The 16,069-nt window shown below is 45.6% G+C and overlaps 3 protein-coding genes across 7 annotated transcripts in view; 2 read left to right on the top strand and 1 right to left on the bottom strand.

Annotated features, from left to right (window-relative positions):
• LOC103154885 (5'-AMP-activated protein kinase subunit gamma-2-like) overlaps positions 1–5,009 on the bottom strand; it is a 17,622-nt gene extending 12,613 nt beyond the window's left edge. Inside the window, exon 1 of the mRNA XM_016663109.1 lies at positions 4,760–5,009. Within this exon, the coding sequence (XP_016518595.1) occupies positions 4,760–4,807 (48 nt within the window). The 5' untranslated portion in view covers positions 4,808–5,009. The remainder of the gene's footprint in view (positions 1–4,759) is intronic.
• The window catches only part of eci2 (enoyl-CoA delta isomerase 2), a 31,408-nt gene extending 19,915 nt beyond the window's left edge, over positions 1–11,493 (top strand). Inside the window, 11 exon segments of the mRNA XM_007576306.2 lie at positions 2,633–2,691; positions 2,773–2,876; positions 3,626–3,724; positions 3,930–4,121; positions 4,212–4,269; positions 8,018–8,047; positions 9,210–9,312; positions 9,916–10,036; positions 10,294–10,383; positions 10,522–10,665; positions 10,944–11,493. Of these exon segments, the coding sequence (XP_007576368.1) occupies positions 2,633–2,691; positions 2,773–2,876; positions 3,626–3,724; positions 3,930–4,121; positions 4,212–4,269; positions 8,018–8,047; positions 9,210–9,312; positions 9,916–10,036; positions 10,294–10,383; positions 10,522–10,665; positions 10,944–11,099 (1,156 nt within the window). The 3' untranslated portion in view covers positions 11,100–11,493.
• A 92-nt stretch (positions 11,494–11,585) lies between these two features.
• The window catches only part of lama1 (laminin, alpha 1), a 24,127-nt gene continuing 19,643 nt past the window's right edge, over positions 11,586–16,069 (top strand). For all 5 annotated transcript variants that reach the window (XM_016663092.1, XM_016663090.1, XM_016663091.1 and 2 more), the window contains exon 1: positions 11,586–12,429. In XM_016663092.1, the coding sequence (XP_016518578.1) occupies positions 12,372–12,429 (58 nt within the window). In that variant the 5' untranslated portion in view covers positions 11,586–12,371. The remainder of the gene's footprint in view (positions 12,430–16,069) is intronic.

The following is a 16,069-nucleotide window of genomic DNA, read 5'->3' as shown; positions in this document are numbered from 1 at the left end:
AGGAAACGCCAGGAGAGGAGCTCAGCACCTAGAGCTCCATAAAGTGTCTAAACCATTTGTGATGAAATATGTGTACAGTGGGAAGTGGCTGTTTTTGTCTCATTTAATAATTTCATGTGGTAAACATTCATGTAACGTTTGATTCAAGCTCTTCACTTAAACAGGTGAAGAAATGAATCACATTTAAAGTAAAAATTTGATTTTATTAAAGATATATATTCATGTATGTATATATCTTCCTTTAGTAATACTAGTTAGGTTTTTTTCTTTGCTTAGATCAGTGTTTCTCCACCCTGGTCCTCAGCCCCCCTGCTCTGCATGTTTTAGATGAGCCTCTGTCCCAGAACAACTGATTCAAATGATTGCAGGACCATCAAGTCCTGCAGAAACCTGTTAATCACCCAGAGATACAATCCAGGTGTGGCAGAAGGGAAACACCCAAAACGTGCAGGACAGGGGGGCTGAGGACCAGGGTGGAGAAACACTGGTTTAGATCTTCATGTTACCTTTGTTATCCCTTGTCTCCTGTTTCATTGTGTTTTGGATTTCCTTGTTTTCCCTGGACTTTGGATTTAGTTAGTCTGTTTAGTTCAGGGGTGTCCAAAGTCGGTCCTGGAGGGCAACAACCTTTTCAGCTTGTCAATATTCCTTTTAGGTCTCTAATGATCCATCATTTGATGCAGGTGCGTTAAACCAGGGAGAGAACTAAAACATGCAGGATGCCGGCCCTTGAGGACCCACTTTGGGCCCCCTTGGTGTAGTTCATTAAAATAACATCCACATAAAGTACGTCCACCGCCACATCATGACACAAACCAGGTGAAAGAGCCCATCTTTAAACATTTCATGTGCAATTAAACAATAAAGGTGACAAGTAAATTTTATGAAACAGGTCACACTTTAATAAATATTTGTTCTATTTAACATATTTCAGGTAAGTAAACATGTAATGAAATAGATCCAGTCCTAGAATTTTATGTAATTGAACATTACAGGTTACAAATGTTCTTATGTGAGGTAATATATTTTATGAACTTTTTAAAAAATATTTTTTAAATATAATTTTGGTTAAGAAATAAAAAGGGGTCAAAATGGAATATAAATATGCCTCATCTATATAGTTTAGTAGAATAATTTCACCGATTTTGAGTTAATAGGTCACATGACCTGGAAGCTATTGAAGAAAACATTTAATATTACTTAAAATATTAAATATGACTTAAACATTTTATAGAGGATAGTGTGCCTCGTTTAATAGCATGAATTACCACTTTTTGTATCAGTTGGTCACAAGACAAAGCATTTATTTACAGGAGGGTTTGGAAACTGACGGTCCCCATGTGAACCTCCGGGCGCGTCAGGAGGCATCGGTAGAGAACAGCTGGCCGAAAGTAGCGTTCATGAATCGGATCAACTTTGAGCTGAACCTCCCTTACTCCGCGGAGGGAGAATATCCAGTATCCAATTTGCAAAACAACTTCGCTGCGGTCGGTAATACAATGAAAACTCTTTGGTTCTGACTAGTTTGTTTTGGTCTGTGGGCTGCAAACATGGCGCCGAGCGACGTAAACGTCATACGCTGTGACGTCAGCTCCAAAGCTCTATACCTGAGGACCAACAGCGGACTGAAGGTTTTGCTTCGAGACAGTTTGATGATTCTCAGACGGAGTAGAAAAGACATGAGGATAGACTGGGCTTTGGATGAACGGAGATTTTTGTGCAGAATTAGCGGTGCATGGATTTCATTGATACGTAAAGGTAAGACAGCAATAAGATGTTTTTGTTTAGTTTTTTTTAATGAAATGTGCGTTTTGTGGGCTACAGTTTGTATGTCTAAGTAATTCTGTAAAGCAGAAGCGGTAGCTAATCTAGTTTTTTTGGTGTTTGTTAAGAAGCAATAATATTTTCTGTAACATTTAAGTTCTAGGATGTGTGTATGTGATCCTTCTGTTTGTGAAATGTTTGTTACCTTTTTGGGTGTGTCCTTGTAGCGGCCATCTTGGAACCTACCAAAGAGGAGGCCTGCCTCAAACCCAGCTCTTTTATAGAAAGGCCCATGTTTGCTGGAGTTTGATTGGCTGGGCAGTTAATTGAGAAGGTGGAACAACAGTATATAAGGAGACTGCCTTGAGAAAAAGAGAAGCTGAGAGACTGCTGGAAAAGATGTCATTTTGTCTTGTGAGTGGATTATGCTGTGCTGAAGGAGGCCTAATAAATCACCTTTATGTATGCTTCAGCCAACTTCGCTGAGTTTTCCTTCCACACCACACCTCTCAGTGTAACAGTGTTGAAGCCTAAAACATGAAGTAGCATTGCTGTCAGTTGCTATGGCAACGAGTCTGCGTGTAGCTCGGCGGATACAAAGCGAGGAAGTTCTTTCTCGCTCTTTCCCTTTGCTGTGGATCATAGCACGAAATTAATACCTACATTTCTAAGTTTCACTGAGTTGACGCGGCTATGGATGACATGTAAATGATTAGTCTTTTTGCCTCCCAGGAAATTTCCGTAACATGTTTGGTGTCTAACTCGTAAGTCAGTGCCTCACCTGCAATGAACCTCACCGCACGTCACTGATGTATATAAAACTAAATGTGTCATAATTTAAAGCTCTGGACATCTCTGTGATCCCCAGTTTGCTCAGGACCAGTGTTCCCAGTCTGACATTCCAGACCACGGCGTCTCCTATGATGGGTGGGTCTACAGCGGATCCAGGATGATTCCACTCAGGTGAGACGAGCAGAAGGTGTTCTCTGATTGGCTGTGTGTCCTCAGGTGCGACGGTGGAGCAGTTTGAACAGGCAAAGAGCAAACTGTCGGCGCTGAAGAAGGATCCGGGGAACGAGGTCAAGCTGAAGATCTACGCTCTGTTCAAGCAGGTGAGGAGGTTCTGTTCCTGGGTCATGAAGGTTCTGGAGGTTCCTGCATGCTGTCAGTATCAGAACCTTTTCAGAACCAAAGATCATTAAACATTTAAAGGTCATCAGCATCTGCAGTTCATCTTTTGTTCTGGTCGCTAATCGGTCATCAGTCATCCAGTACCAACCGGGTCCATTGTTCTGGCCGGTTCTGGTTCTGATCAAAGGGAAGTGAGATGAAACCAAGAACCAGCTCTGACCTTCAGCGTTAAGCACCAGAACCACAGGAAGAACCTTACTTTGGTCCAGATCAAAGTCATGGAACCTGCTGGATCTTTGCAGCTGTGCGGTTCTGACCCAATGTCTCAGCTTGGAGGATGGAGGATGTCGGTCTGGTGACGGCAAGTTCCAGGAGGTGGCACTAAGGCATGCTGGAAATCGGTTCTGGTACCGGTCAATGAACTGCAGACTAGTTCTGGTGTCTGGGCCACAGTTGGATCCCTGGATGTCGTCTTAAGTTGAAGGGTCCAAATGGTGCTTACTAGGCCTAGCCTAGCGTAGCCTAGCGTAGCGTAGCATTCTCTGGTTCTGTTCCCTGGTGTTCTCATGGTTCCTTTTCACTCCAGGCCTGGAAGAAAACTTGAGTTTGGTTCAGACAGAAGCAGCAGGGGGCGCTGGAAGCATCAATACATATGTACATAAACACTTTTAGAGGTTGATACTTCACCGGCTGTGTGTTACCATAGTAACAGCTCCTCCTCCTCCTCCAGGCCACTCAGGGTCCCTGCAACACTCCTAAACCAGGAATGCTGGACTTTGTGAACAAGGTCAAATGGGATGCGTGGAAATCTCTGGGCTCCATTTCTCAGGTACGACTGTCCATCGGCTCCTCTGTGGTTCTGATCGGATCCATAGTTCTGCTGGTGAAGCTTCAAATCATAAACTTCCTGTTATGTTAGGATTGTTTCTTTTCTGTAAGGTCAGAATGTCCCATTAGTTCTGGACCGTTTGCAAAACAACTGGCAGATCAGAACTTTCCTCCAGCAACTGACCGTTAAGGTTTCTACCTATCAGGATGAAGCCAGGGAGCAGTACTGCAACCTGATTGGCTCCCTGGTGGAGGCAGAGGGAGGAAGCTCCGCCCAGGTCACTGCAACGCCTGTTGGGGGCGGAGCCACATACGAGACGCTGTTGGTCTCTACGGCCGATGACATCACCACCATCAAACTGAACCGACCGGCCAAGAAGAACGCCATCACACCTGAGGTCAGCAGGTGAAACCAGGAAGCCCCGATGATGTCATGTGACATCATTTCCTGCTGGTTCACTTCCTGTTACCCTAATTTCTTCTTTCAGATGTACAACGAGATCATAGCAGCTCTGGAGCAGGCAGCTAAAGANGAAGGACACGACAGTCTGCAGGCGGAAAACAAGCTGACGCACCAGGGGCCTGAACGCACCACGTAACTGAAAGCATCATGATCCCTGAACGCATCATGTAGCTGAACGCACCAGGGCCCTGAACTGCATCATGGTCCCTGAATGCATCGTGTTCCTCAGTGTATTAGGTCCCTGAACGTGTCATGGTCCCTGAACGCCTCATGTCCCTGAAGGGATATTAATCCTTGATGGCATCATGTAGTTGAACGCATCAAGTCCTGAATACATCAGGTCCCGCACTGTATCAGGGCCCTGAACGCATTAGGTCCTCCATTCGGTCGGGTTCGGTCCGAACCGGTCTGTAGAACCGAGCCTGAGCAGGTGGCCCAGAGGAACCTGCTCCCTGCTGCCCACTGCTGGAACTGCAGCTAAACTAAGTTTACGCTTCAGGTCACACGATTCTGGTTCTGGTCTTGGTCTGGGTCTCCTCTCGGCTTCCTTTGAAGCGCCGTTGTCATGGTTACCTTCCTGCGTCGGTCCCTGTCCGGTCCAGTTGGGTCCAGGGACGACATACTGAAGGTCCTACAAAGACAGACAGGCACTGGTCACATGACCTACCGGTTACCATGGCGACGTTCTGACGGTCCAGCAGCGTTTCTGCAGGAGGTCCTGATTAACATCTGCTGACTCAGGTTCCCATGGATCAGAACCGCCGGGTCAGCAAGCTGAGTCAGAACCGCCCGCAGCGCCGCCATACTGGCCCTCTAGTCGCCATGGCAACCTGGCTGCTCAGCCGTCTGGTTCTGATCGGAGACGGTTCTGCTGCTGACTGGAAACGGACCGGCTGACCTACGGATTAGAACCACAGTTTCCCCCTGCCGGTTCTGGTACCACCTGCACTGGACCCAGTTTCTGTTCTGACCCAGAACTGCTCCGGTGTCAAACCAACCTGCTAGAACGGAGTGGTTCCGGTTGGGTCCAGTTTGTTTCTGGTTGGGTCCAGTTTGTTTTTGGTTGGTTCCGGTTGGGTCCAGTTTGGGTTCAGTTAGTTCTGGTTGGTTTCTGGTGGGTCCAGTTGGGTCCAGGTGTGTCCTGTCTCAGAGCTCGTCTCAGACCCAACTGGGTCAGAACCGAGCCTGAAGCAGACAGCTTATCAGGTGTGTGTTCCTCTACCTCACCTGGAGCTCCGCCCTCTCACATGTAAATTGCCAGCCAATCAGGCTGCAGAGGTTCTGGTTCTGGATGGGTTCTGCCCACTACCCTGATGCTCACCTGAGAGCCTGATGACTCCAGGTTCTGCTGCTGGCTCCGCGCACCTCCTCCCTTGGTAACCGTGTTTCCATGGCAACCTGTCTGAGAACTGGACCGGTTCTCCCAGTGTGTCCAGTCGTAGAAGAAACCAGTTATGACCCGGTTCTGATCTACACAGTTTCACAGCTGAAAGGAGGTTCTGGTGTCATTCTAGAACCAGGATCAGCATCAGAACCAACAGGTCCGCTGGAACCCATAGGTTCAGACCGTGGCGATTCTGGAGCCCAAGAATGTAGCAGTTTTCAGGAGTCAGAAACGGATCAGAACCAGAACCAGTCCAAACACAGCAACTGGTGAACGGCTGAAACCCAGAGCAGAACACAACCCGGCCTGGAGTTCTGTAGATCCACGAGCAGGTTCTGATCCGATCAGAACTCAGAACCGTGATGAATCCGTCCAATCCTGCCGAGCCTCCACATGGTTTGTGTTTAACAGGAAGTTCCACTGAAGGCAACTTCCTGTTGTCCTGCAGCGTTTTGAGGCAACGATCAGTCGCACAAACAACCGAGTCTGATTCAAAGTTTTCCATGAAAGAAGGTCAGGTCAGTTCAGGTCAGTTCAGTTCAGTTCAGTTCAGGTCAGGTCAGTTCAGTTCAGTTCAGTTCAGTTCAGTTCAGTTCAGGTCAGCTCAGGTCAGCTCAGTTCAGGTCAGGTCAGGTCAGGTCAGTTCAGTTCAGCTGCTCCTCCCGGTTAAAGATGGCCGTCTCTCTGTTTTGTTTTGTTTTTATTAAACATTTTGGACAATTATACAGAATCACGTGGCAGGTATGTACTGTACATGAAGAAGTCATATCTTATAGGCTTAAGGCACACATAAAATTATGAGATAATAAAAAAGTAAAATAAAAATATAAATACATACAATTTGTCAGACATCAAACAGAAAAAGACAGAGGAAGTAGTTATCACATAGATCCAGTTCATTGTCAGCTGCATTCCCTGCTTGTTCTCCATCAGTTTTAAGGCTCTGAAAGTTTTTAAAGGCAAGTTTTCTATTTCCACATTTACAGGATCAACAGGTTGTTCAGTACCAGGTCGGTTCTTCTGCTCCAAATATTACATTCTCTGTTTTTAAGGGTGAGAGTAAGAGTTTAGTTCATATCCCCTAAAAAAAATCCTCAATAATGCTTTTCCATCCAGGGAATTTTTACGTCAAAGTTTCAGCTTTGACTCCAACAGCTGGAGTTCTCAAAAATGACTCCCCCAAAATGAGTTCCATTTCTCAGGAACTACAAGGTGTATTTGATTGGTTCAGGTATCAAAATAGCACTGTTGGTGGTTTGTATTTTGTTTTAATTGTATTTGCATTTTATAAAGTTTTTTTTTTGTTTGTTTGTTTGCATGTACCTCACGGGCTGCCGTAGCAAATGAGGGCAGGCCCTATAAAAGCTGGCATATCATTGTACCAATGAATGACTAGAACACACTGTCAAGATGTGCTTGGCACCATCAACACTTAGTGTTACCCGGTGAAAGCAGCGAGGTACGTTTTATTTTGTTGTTTGTGTTGTAAGTTTCTGTTTATATTCTAATATGTGTATATCTGTTTAGTAGTGATGGGTAGATGAGGCGTCATGTATCGTTTCGACCCAAAGCAAAACTGTGTCGATTCTGTGCTGATACTGTGAATACTGACACCTGCTGGACATCAAAAACTCCTACAGGCAACGTAGTGATTTGATGACCTATTCCAGGGGTCCCCAAACCTTTTCCTGTGAGGGCCACATAACTTTCCCCTTCTCTGCTGGGGGCCGAGTCAGTTTGTAACAGAAAAAGTGTGACGACTGCAGGAGCCTAGATGTAAAAATGTATTGTTTTCCAGAAGGAACAATCAAATAACCCTCTCTGGGTTCTTCACAGAAAAAATCCAGGAAGGATTATAGTCCGTATTTTCCGGACTATAAGCCGCAACCCCAAAGTTCTTTAAAAAAGAAAACCAGTTGTTGCTCCTCTCGAGTTAAATCAAAGCTTAACGCAGTTCTTGGCTTTCAACAGCCATTTATTGTGGAAACGTCTTTCTAAGTCCCCAAAAATGCCTTCAGAACTACAAAGTAACACAAACCTAAATCAGTTCACAATAAATGGTGTATTTAAATAAAAGATACAAATAAACAAAACTGTACCTCATTAGCCGCATTGACTCCAGAGGAATAAATCTTAATTTCTTACAGCTTCTTCAGCTTGAATGCCCATGTGGCTCTAAGTGCGCCAGCCAATGCTTCCCTGGGCAACACGTGGTCTGCGGAACAAAACAAAGGTTCCCTCTCCACATTTGAATATACACTTAACATAAATTCAATAAAATTACCTCACAGTTAAACTTAATGTTTTATATTAAATAAAATCTAACTATTGCCACCTTAAAATAAACCAGATGCAATTGTTTTGACAGCAGCTACACCAGTAAACCTTCACATATAAGCCGCAGATTTCTCTGCTGCTCCAGGTTTTCCACAGCGATGCAGCAGCAGCAGAGACACCCAACATCTGAGTCATAACAGGTCAACTGAATATCACCTTTATTACAGTTGAAAAAGAAAAAGGTGCCAAGTTTAGATTTAACTGAACTGATTACGGTAGTTTCTGAACGGAAACTGTAACAGTAAAAGTGCTGATCCTTTGTGTTGCTACTAGCATGTGCTAAATGAAAATGGCCGCTTTCTTCTTCTTCTGCTGCTTGTTCTTCTTTAGATTCCAACGGCAGCTTGCAGCCATTATTGTTGCACTACTGCCATCTACTGGATCCTAATATCTGTACCTCAAATTCTCATAATGATCCCAGTATTATTTAAAACAAAACTAAAAATCTTCTTTTTCCCTCAATGCCATTTAACTGATCAGCAACATTCTCAAATTTCAATTCCCTACTAAAACCTAATTCCATTTTAATGGGCGCTTTTTTTTTTTCCCATTTCCAATTTTGACTTCCAATGATTCACTTCCTGCTAAAGAGCCCCCTGGTGGTTGAAGAAAAATCCACATATAAGCGGCTTTTAGTACGGAAAATACGGTATATGAAAAAAAAATCGGAATGCTCTTTGGTATTGTTCAGGGGACCGGACCAAATGTGGAGGCGGGCCGGATCCGGCCCAAGGGCCGTAGTTTGGGGAGCACTGGCCTAGTCCATACAATAAGTATTTGTATGTTGTATTTTATTGAATATTATATATTGCATTATGTCATTTTCAGTTAAATTTAAAATATATTTGATATACAGTCAATAAAAAATGTGAACATGAACCATAAAGTGAAAATTTAAGTGAATGTGTTTGAATGAGTATCCTTGTGGACTTTTTTTTCCACAAATTTTAATAAAAAAAAGAAGTTTTTACAACATTTTGAAATTTATCCTTACGCTTTTTTGACAAAACTTCTCCTGCTGTAGAAAAAAAATTAAGTTAACACAACATTTACAGCGAACCCTTGTTTTTCTTAGGGTTGTGTTCTGAAAATAACCCGATAGGCGAAATTCGTGAAGTAGTTACCTTTATTTTTNGAAATCAAAACGCAAACCATCCTCATGTCTTCTGGGACGGCCCAGTTATAAAAGATTACTGGAAGGAAATAAATGGAGCCTTATAAGATATTTTCCCTTTACCATGTAAACAACCAGGATGCTGGTCTGATCGGTTCCTCTCATGGTTTGTTGTTTCCTCTCTGAAGGAGCTGGAGACTTTTACTGCAGCGGGAACGACCTGTCCACCTTCACCAAGATCCCAGAGGGAGGCGTCCAGGAGATGGCCAGGCAGGGAGCAGAGCTGCTCAGGTGGGCAACACCTGAGGTTCCTCTGAGCTGCAGACAGAAAACCTGCTCAAGAAAGTTTCACTGGCTGACACTCAACCCGTTTGATTTCTGTCAGTTTGACCTTTTACATGTCGACTGTCTCAGTGTTTGGGTTCTCACTGCAGAACTGAATCGGGAACAAAGAGGATTCCATCTGCAGCTGTCAGACACTTTAATAAAAACTTTCTACTTTAATATATCAGGAAAATGTTAATGAAGCTTAGTTTGCATCAGATAACTATAAAACTGCTTTTCATTTCCGTCAGTCTCACAGAACAGTCCAGCAGGGGGCAGCAGCCTCCTGTTTTCTGCCCTCTCACAAGTCCATGTTGTTCTTCTATAATCTATTTTCCAATAAGAACCTTCACTGAGCTACATCGTCATGTTTTTCACCACTAATTGAGCAGAACCGGAATAATCTGAGGGTTCTGTTCAGTCCGGTACCCAAACGTCCCGGGTCAGGCCTCTGTGGAGCCGTAGATCCTCAGCTCAGTGACAACTTTATGGGGTTCTTGATGAACACCTCACCTCCTGACTGCAGTACCTGGTCCACCTGAGGCCGTCTGTGTGTTTGTGTTTCCTCAGGAAGTACGTCAGGGCGTACATCGACTTCCCGAAGCCTCTGGTTGCCGTGGTGAACGGCCCGGCTGTAGGGATCTCTGTCACCGTGTTGGGACTGTTTGACCTGATCTACGCCACAGAGCGGGTACAGAAACACACTTCAGCTGACCCAAAGGGTCGGGTCATGTCTGGTTCCGTTATCCTTTATGAATAATATGTTTGTTTTTTAGTTACCAGATGATGGCGCTGTGCTCTAATGACAGTAAAGACATTTTATTTTGGTAAAATTAGTACTAGTTTTCCAGAATTCCTGGAATAGAGACGAGGACGCGATGGAGAGGAAGTCCAGTTTAGTTTCCTGTTCTGACCCATTTCCATGGGAACCGTGTTGATGTTTCTCAGGCCACCTTCCACACGCCCTTCACCCAGCTGGGTCAGAGCGCCGAGGGCTGCTCCTCCTACACCTTCCCCAGGATAATGGGCCCCACCAAGGTACCGGCGCAGATCACCAGAACCTGAAGCTGCTGCCGGACCGTCTCTGACTGTCTCTGACTGACTGACTGTCTCTGTCTCTGACTGTCTCTGTCTCTGACTGTCTCTGACTGTCTCTGTCTCTGACTGTCTCTGCAGGCCAGTGAGATGTTGCTGTTCAATAAGAAGCTGACGGCCAGCCAGGCCTGTGAACTGGGTCTGATCACAGAGGTTTTCCCCGACACCAGCTTCCAGTCCGAGGTCTGGACCCGGCTCAAGGCCTACGCCCGGCTGCCTCCCCAGGTGAGGATGGATGGATGATGTTCAGTCATCTTCACAAACCTACTGGTCTAAGTAATGATACCTGGTGGTTCTCCAGGACTGTTGACTGGATCCGGCCAACACTGCTCTAACTGCCAGGCATGGCGGCGGCAGCATCATGCTGAGGGCTTCTTAGTTTTGGTTTCATTCCACAAAGTGGATAAAATTAAGTGGAAGGACGAGCTCTGCTGACACCAGTAGCTGAACTGAGGTTCTGGAGGATGTCCGGGTTCTAACAGCAGCGTCTCTTTCTTCATCAGTCCCTGGCGCTGTCCAAACAGCTGATCCGGTCTGTGGAGAAGGAACGTCTCTACGCCGTCAACGACGCTGAGGTGGAGCGGCTGATGGAGCGCTGGACCTCAGAGGAATGCTTCAACGCCGTCATGAGCTTCTTCCAGGCCAAAGCCAAACTGTGAGGGACCGGCAGAACCCGGCCGGTTCTGGGAGGAAGAGGAAGAGCTGATGATGGACTCGTCTTCATGATGTAGATTTTTCATTCTGACTTCGTTTACTAACAGTTTGGATTTAACCTCAGAGAATCTGATCGAGCTGAAACATCCAGAGGAGGTTCTGCAGCTGCTCCAGATGTTCCTCTGGGATTCTCCTCTGAACTCAGAGACCAGCTGCTGCTCGAGGTTCTGATCCGGAACCAGAGGTTGGGTCGGATGGAAATAAACCGGTTCTGGACCGGAGTTAAAACACTGATGATTTTAAACTTTTTCAGAATGATCTGTGACTCAGAGTTGATCAACCCTGAGTTTAACCTTGAGTTTGTCTCTGATAACAGATCAATAAATGATGAATCACTGAAGAATCTTGTCTCTGCCTCTGTTTTAATATTCCTCAGTAATCTGACTAAATAATCAGACGGTTTCTATTCCTGCTGGAGGTCAGAGCTGGAGGTCAGAGCTGGAGGTCAGAGCTGGAGGTCAGAGCTGGAGGTCAGAGCTGGAGGTCAGAGCTGGAGGTCAGAGCTGGAGAGCCAGTTAGGCTTTGTTCGGATTCCTTGCTGGACCCACGGCTCCTCCTGGTGACCAACGTCAGAGGTTCTGGTCTGGTTCTGAGCAGCCGGTTCCGGACCAGAGGAGACAATAGAGAACAGTTGTGAGAGCAGCTTTTATGACCTTTAACCCTTTCCTGTCTGTAGAGTTCTGTTCCTCTGGTTCTGACCTGGTTTTGGTCCGATTCTGACCTGGTTCTGGTCCGGTTCTGACAGTCTTCCTGGGCAGTTCCTCTGCATTGACCAGTTTGGACTGGTTGGTTCTGATGAGTCCATCTGGATAACCAATCAGAGATCAATAAAGAGCAGAGGCCACTGGTTCCGTGTCAGACCCGGACTGGACGGCTTAGGTTCTGCAGAAGCTCCTGAGCAGCGCCCCCTGCAGGAGGACAGAGGCTCAGAACCAAACCCCCTGTATCGGGTCAGATGGTACATGCCGGCCCCCCTCCATCCCCATAGAGCTGAATGAATGGAGGCGGGCGGTGTGTGTGTGTGTGTGTGTGTGTGTGTGTTGTGGGGGGAGTCTGCAGAAACACATTCCTCTGAGCTGCTTCCTCTCTCCCAGTTAACAGTTCAGCTTCACTTGGATCTCAGACTCCAGTCCAGTTCTGGTCCAGTTCTGTTTCGGTTCTGGTTCAGCTGCAGTTGGGCTTCATTCTGACTGCTGGACCGCCGGGTTCTGGTGAAGATGAAGGTTCTGCTGCTGATGATGGTTCTGATGGAGCGGGCTGCAGCTCAGCACAGAGGTCAGACTTTTCCTTTCAGAAGTTTTACTGGGTTCTGCCGGGTTTTATTTGGTTCTGTTGGGTTTTATTTGTGTGTCTTGCTGAACTTTGTGTTTCTTCTGAGGTGAAGCAGGAAGTACGACCAAATATGGCTAAATGAAGCTTTGATTGGTGATGATCGATCGGCCGCCCTCCCCCGCTCACCCCGCCCCTCCCCCACAGAGCTTTGAGTGGGTCTCTGTGGGGGAGGGGTCAGAGGTCAGGGTGGACATGGACTGAGGTCCTCTCTGATTGGTCAGAACCTACTTTATCTGCTCAGGAACAGCAGGTCCAAATCAGACCGGATCGGTACCAAACACATCCAAGTCCAATCAGAACTAAGAGTGGACAGGAACTGAATCAATGACCTTTGCCCTTTCGCTTGCTGCTGATTGGTTCCTCTTCTAATCATGTGACTTTTGTTCTGTTCTGCTGATGGCGGCTAACAAGTCCAGTGGAACCCAGAAGTATTCATACCCTGGCAGGTGTTTCCCCTCCAGGCTGGATGAGGGTGATGGTCAGGAGGCTTCCAGCCTCAAACACCTGAGAATAAAAAGTTTTAAATATTTACGACCAGATGGAGCAAAAGCAAAGGAGGAGGGTCAGCAGAGCTGCTGGACTCTTTCAGGACATGATGCTGTGAAACATCATCAGGAGACTGAAGACATGATTTGATGCGAGTTATGACAACATTTCGTTTCCCTCTGGAATCGATAACACAGTTTTGAATTTGATTCGTTTAATAAATGCCTCAGCTCTGCCAGAAAAATCATTTCAACCTTCCAGGGTGTGAATAGTTCCCCCTCCCCCTCTGCTGCTGCTCTGTTTGTCCCAGACCTCCTGCAGAGTTTCCCCAGATGAACACACAGCCTGGCTAACATCTGTTAGCGGCTCTGGTTCTGGTTGGGTTAGTTCAAGGTGAGCCTCAGGAACCAGACACAACAGTCTGCTCTCCATCAGTCCAAACAGAACGCTGCTCTCCGCTCAAGGCTCCTCTGTAGCAGCTACTCGCTCTGTTCCAACTCGTTTACTGCAAAGCGGTTCTGGTTCAAATACCGGGTCTGATGGACATCCGAACATCAGGTCACTTTCACATTTAACAAAGTTCAACCAGGAAAACTTTAACGGCCAAAGAGAGAAAAGAAACTGCCGATTCAACACAGAGTCACATGGATAAGGTCACATGGTCCTCTGGGGTCACATGGTCCTCTGGGGTCACATGGTCCTCTGGGGTCACATGGTCCTCTGAGGTCACATGGNAACACAACATTTACAGCGAACCCTTGTTTTTCTTAGGGTTGTGTTCTGAAAATAACCCGATAGGCGAAATTCGTGAAGTAGTTACCTTTATTTTTTTACAGTTATTACACAGCATAAATAAATACATTGAAACCAAACAACAAAACCTGTTTCCAGGTCAGCGGATGTTCATCAATCGGGCCTTAATGTGATCCGGAGTCGTGGCATTAAAGCGTCTCCTCCAGCCAATTCACAGCTGGATCTACGGGATGGATCTCGTCAAGCCTCCGGTCGGGTTCTGCTGCCTCTGGCCAGTTTTTTTCCAGCAGACATTGAACGTTTCAGTTTCCATCTCCTGAATGGCCAATCTGTATTAAACACTGTGACGTTATTGGCACTCAGGTAGAGAAGAAGCGCAGAGACTGTTTTTACCAATCATACGGTCAATCAGGACGCAGAACACTGTGGAAAAAACTGCACACAAAAAATCTGCGAAGCAGCGAAACCGTGAAAAGTGAACCGCGTTATACCCAGGGATCACTGTATATGAAATAATTTATAAAAAGCAACTGAGTAATTTGTAGAATGGCTGCATATCTGAGTTTATCTACACTAAGGAATAATCCTGTAAATTTACAGTAACATACTGGCAGCTATAGACGCCAGAAGTTTACTGTAAATGCACAGTAGCTGTACCGTAATTAACCCTGACAGTAGATTACCGTCAATGCAAGTACGGCATAGATACTGTGAAACAACGGTAAACTACTGGCGTCTGTAGCTGCCAGTAGTTTACAGTTTTTCTGAAAGAACGATAAAAAATACTGGTAGCTACAGACGCCAGGTTTTATTTTGTTTTTTTACCGTTCTTTCAGAAAAACGGTTAAAAAAAAAAAAGCTGGCGTCTGTAGATACCAGTAATTTATTTACCTTTTCAATCCTTTTAAAGTGGTGTACTGTAAGTAAATACTGTAATACCGTCAACAGGGTTTTAGAAATAAGAGCGAGCTGCTGTTCCTTAGGCTGCAGCTCGGCCCTCTAACAAACCGTTACACTCAACTGAATAGCTTCACTGCTAACACACTGAACTCTCCGCTCTTCCGGTGTTCTGTCAGCATCGGTCCTGATCCCTCATCCACATGACAGGTCCATCACATGTGAGGGGAGTCAGCAGTCAGACAGGGGAAGCCCATAACACTCTACACATAACAGTGATCACAATGCAACTTATAACAAATACATATAACCATATGGAGCCCAGCAGAACTAAAATACAGAATCGTTAAAACACTACGGTGGCAGACAGGTGCAAACACGAGAAAAACAAATACAACAAAGAAAAGACGCAAACAAAAAACAGATGCAAGAAATACATAAAAACAAGAGATCCAGACCACTAGAGCTTTGTGTCCGAGTTCAGGGTCTGCATCCTTTCAAGCTCATTCTGTCATGGGCTGAGAATAACACCTGTCTACGGAAGAGGGGTCCTGCGAAGGCAGAGAGCATTGCAGAGAGAAGCTGTAGCCTTTAGCTAGCTGCCTAGCCTCCACCACGGCGTTATGTTGCTTAGCAACCGTGACACAACATGATTTAAACAATGTTTGTAGGCGAGAATGTAGATGTATAAATCTCACATTTCTGCTCGGTTCATCAGTGCATCACCTAATTGCAATATTGCTCCGACGTTTTCGGAGATGTCTGCTCCCGCTGCATTAACATCCAGCTCCGCTCGCCTGCTGCCAGCTGGTCCGGATTTAGTATTCCACGGGAGAACACGTGACTCATTTGGTCCGTTTTTTTTTCCTTCGCCGCTATGTGATTCACGTTGTCACCGTTGCTAAGCAACACAACGCCAAGGTAGAGGCTAAACAGCTAGCTGAAAGCTACAGCTTCTCTCTTCTGGCCGCAAAACCTGACTTCGGACACAGCTGTTCTTTGTTCGACTCCCCCTAGTGGTCTGGATCACTTCTGTTTTCAGCATTTTTTATTTGCATCTCTTTTTTGTTGCATGTGTTTTTCTCGTCTTTGCTGGGTGTTTGTACCTGTTGGCCACCGTAAAATACAGTGCTGAAAGTAAATATACCTTCAAATAGTGGCGTCTGTAGGTTCCAGTATTTTTACCAGTGTTGTGTTCAAGACCACCTAACCTGAGACCAAGTCAAGACCAAGACTTTTAGGGTCCGAGACCAAGTCAAGACCAAGACCGAGGGAAGTCGAGACCGAGTCAAGACCAAGACCAGCTACAGCTACATGACACAATAAAAAGTAAAATATGATCAAAATTGCTTCTCAAAATAATCTGAAAGATCCATATTCCCATAAGAACACCTATGTTAAATACTTAATACATTTTACCAATATTAAATATTCTATTTCTGTGCTA

Source organism: Poecilia formosa, unplaced genomic scaffold, assembly GCF_000485575.1.
Source record: "Poecilia formosa unplaced genomic scaffold, Poecilia_formosa-5.1.2 Scaffold404, whole genome shotgun sequence".
Classification (NCBI taxonomy): Eukaryota; Metazoa; Chordata; class Actinopteri; order Cyprinodontiformes; family Poeciliidae; genus Poecilia; species Poecilia formosa.
Note: the sequence above shows the minus strand (reverse complement) of the source record. Positions and strands in the feature narration are given on the sequence as shown.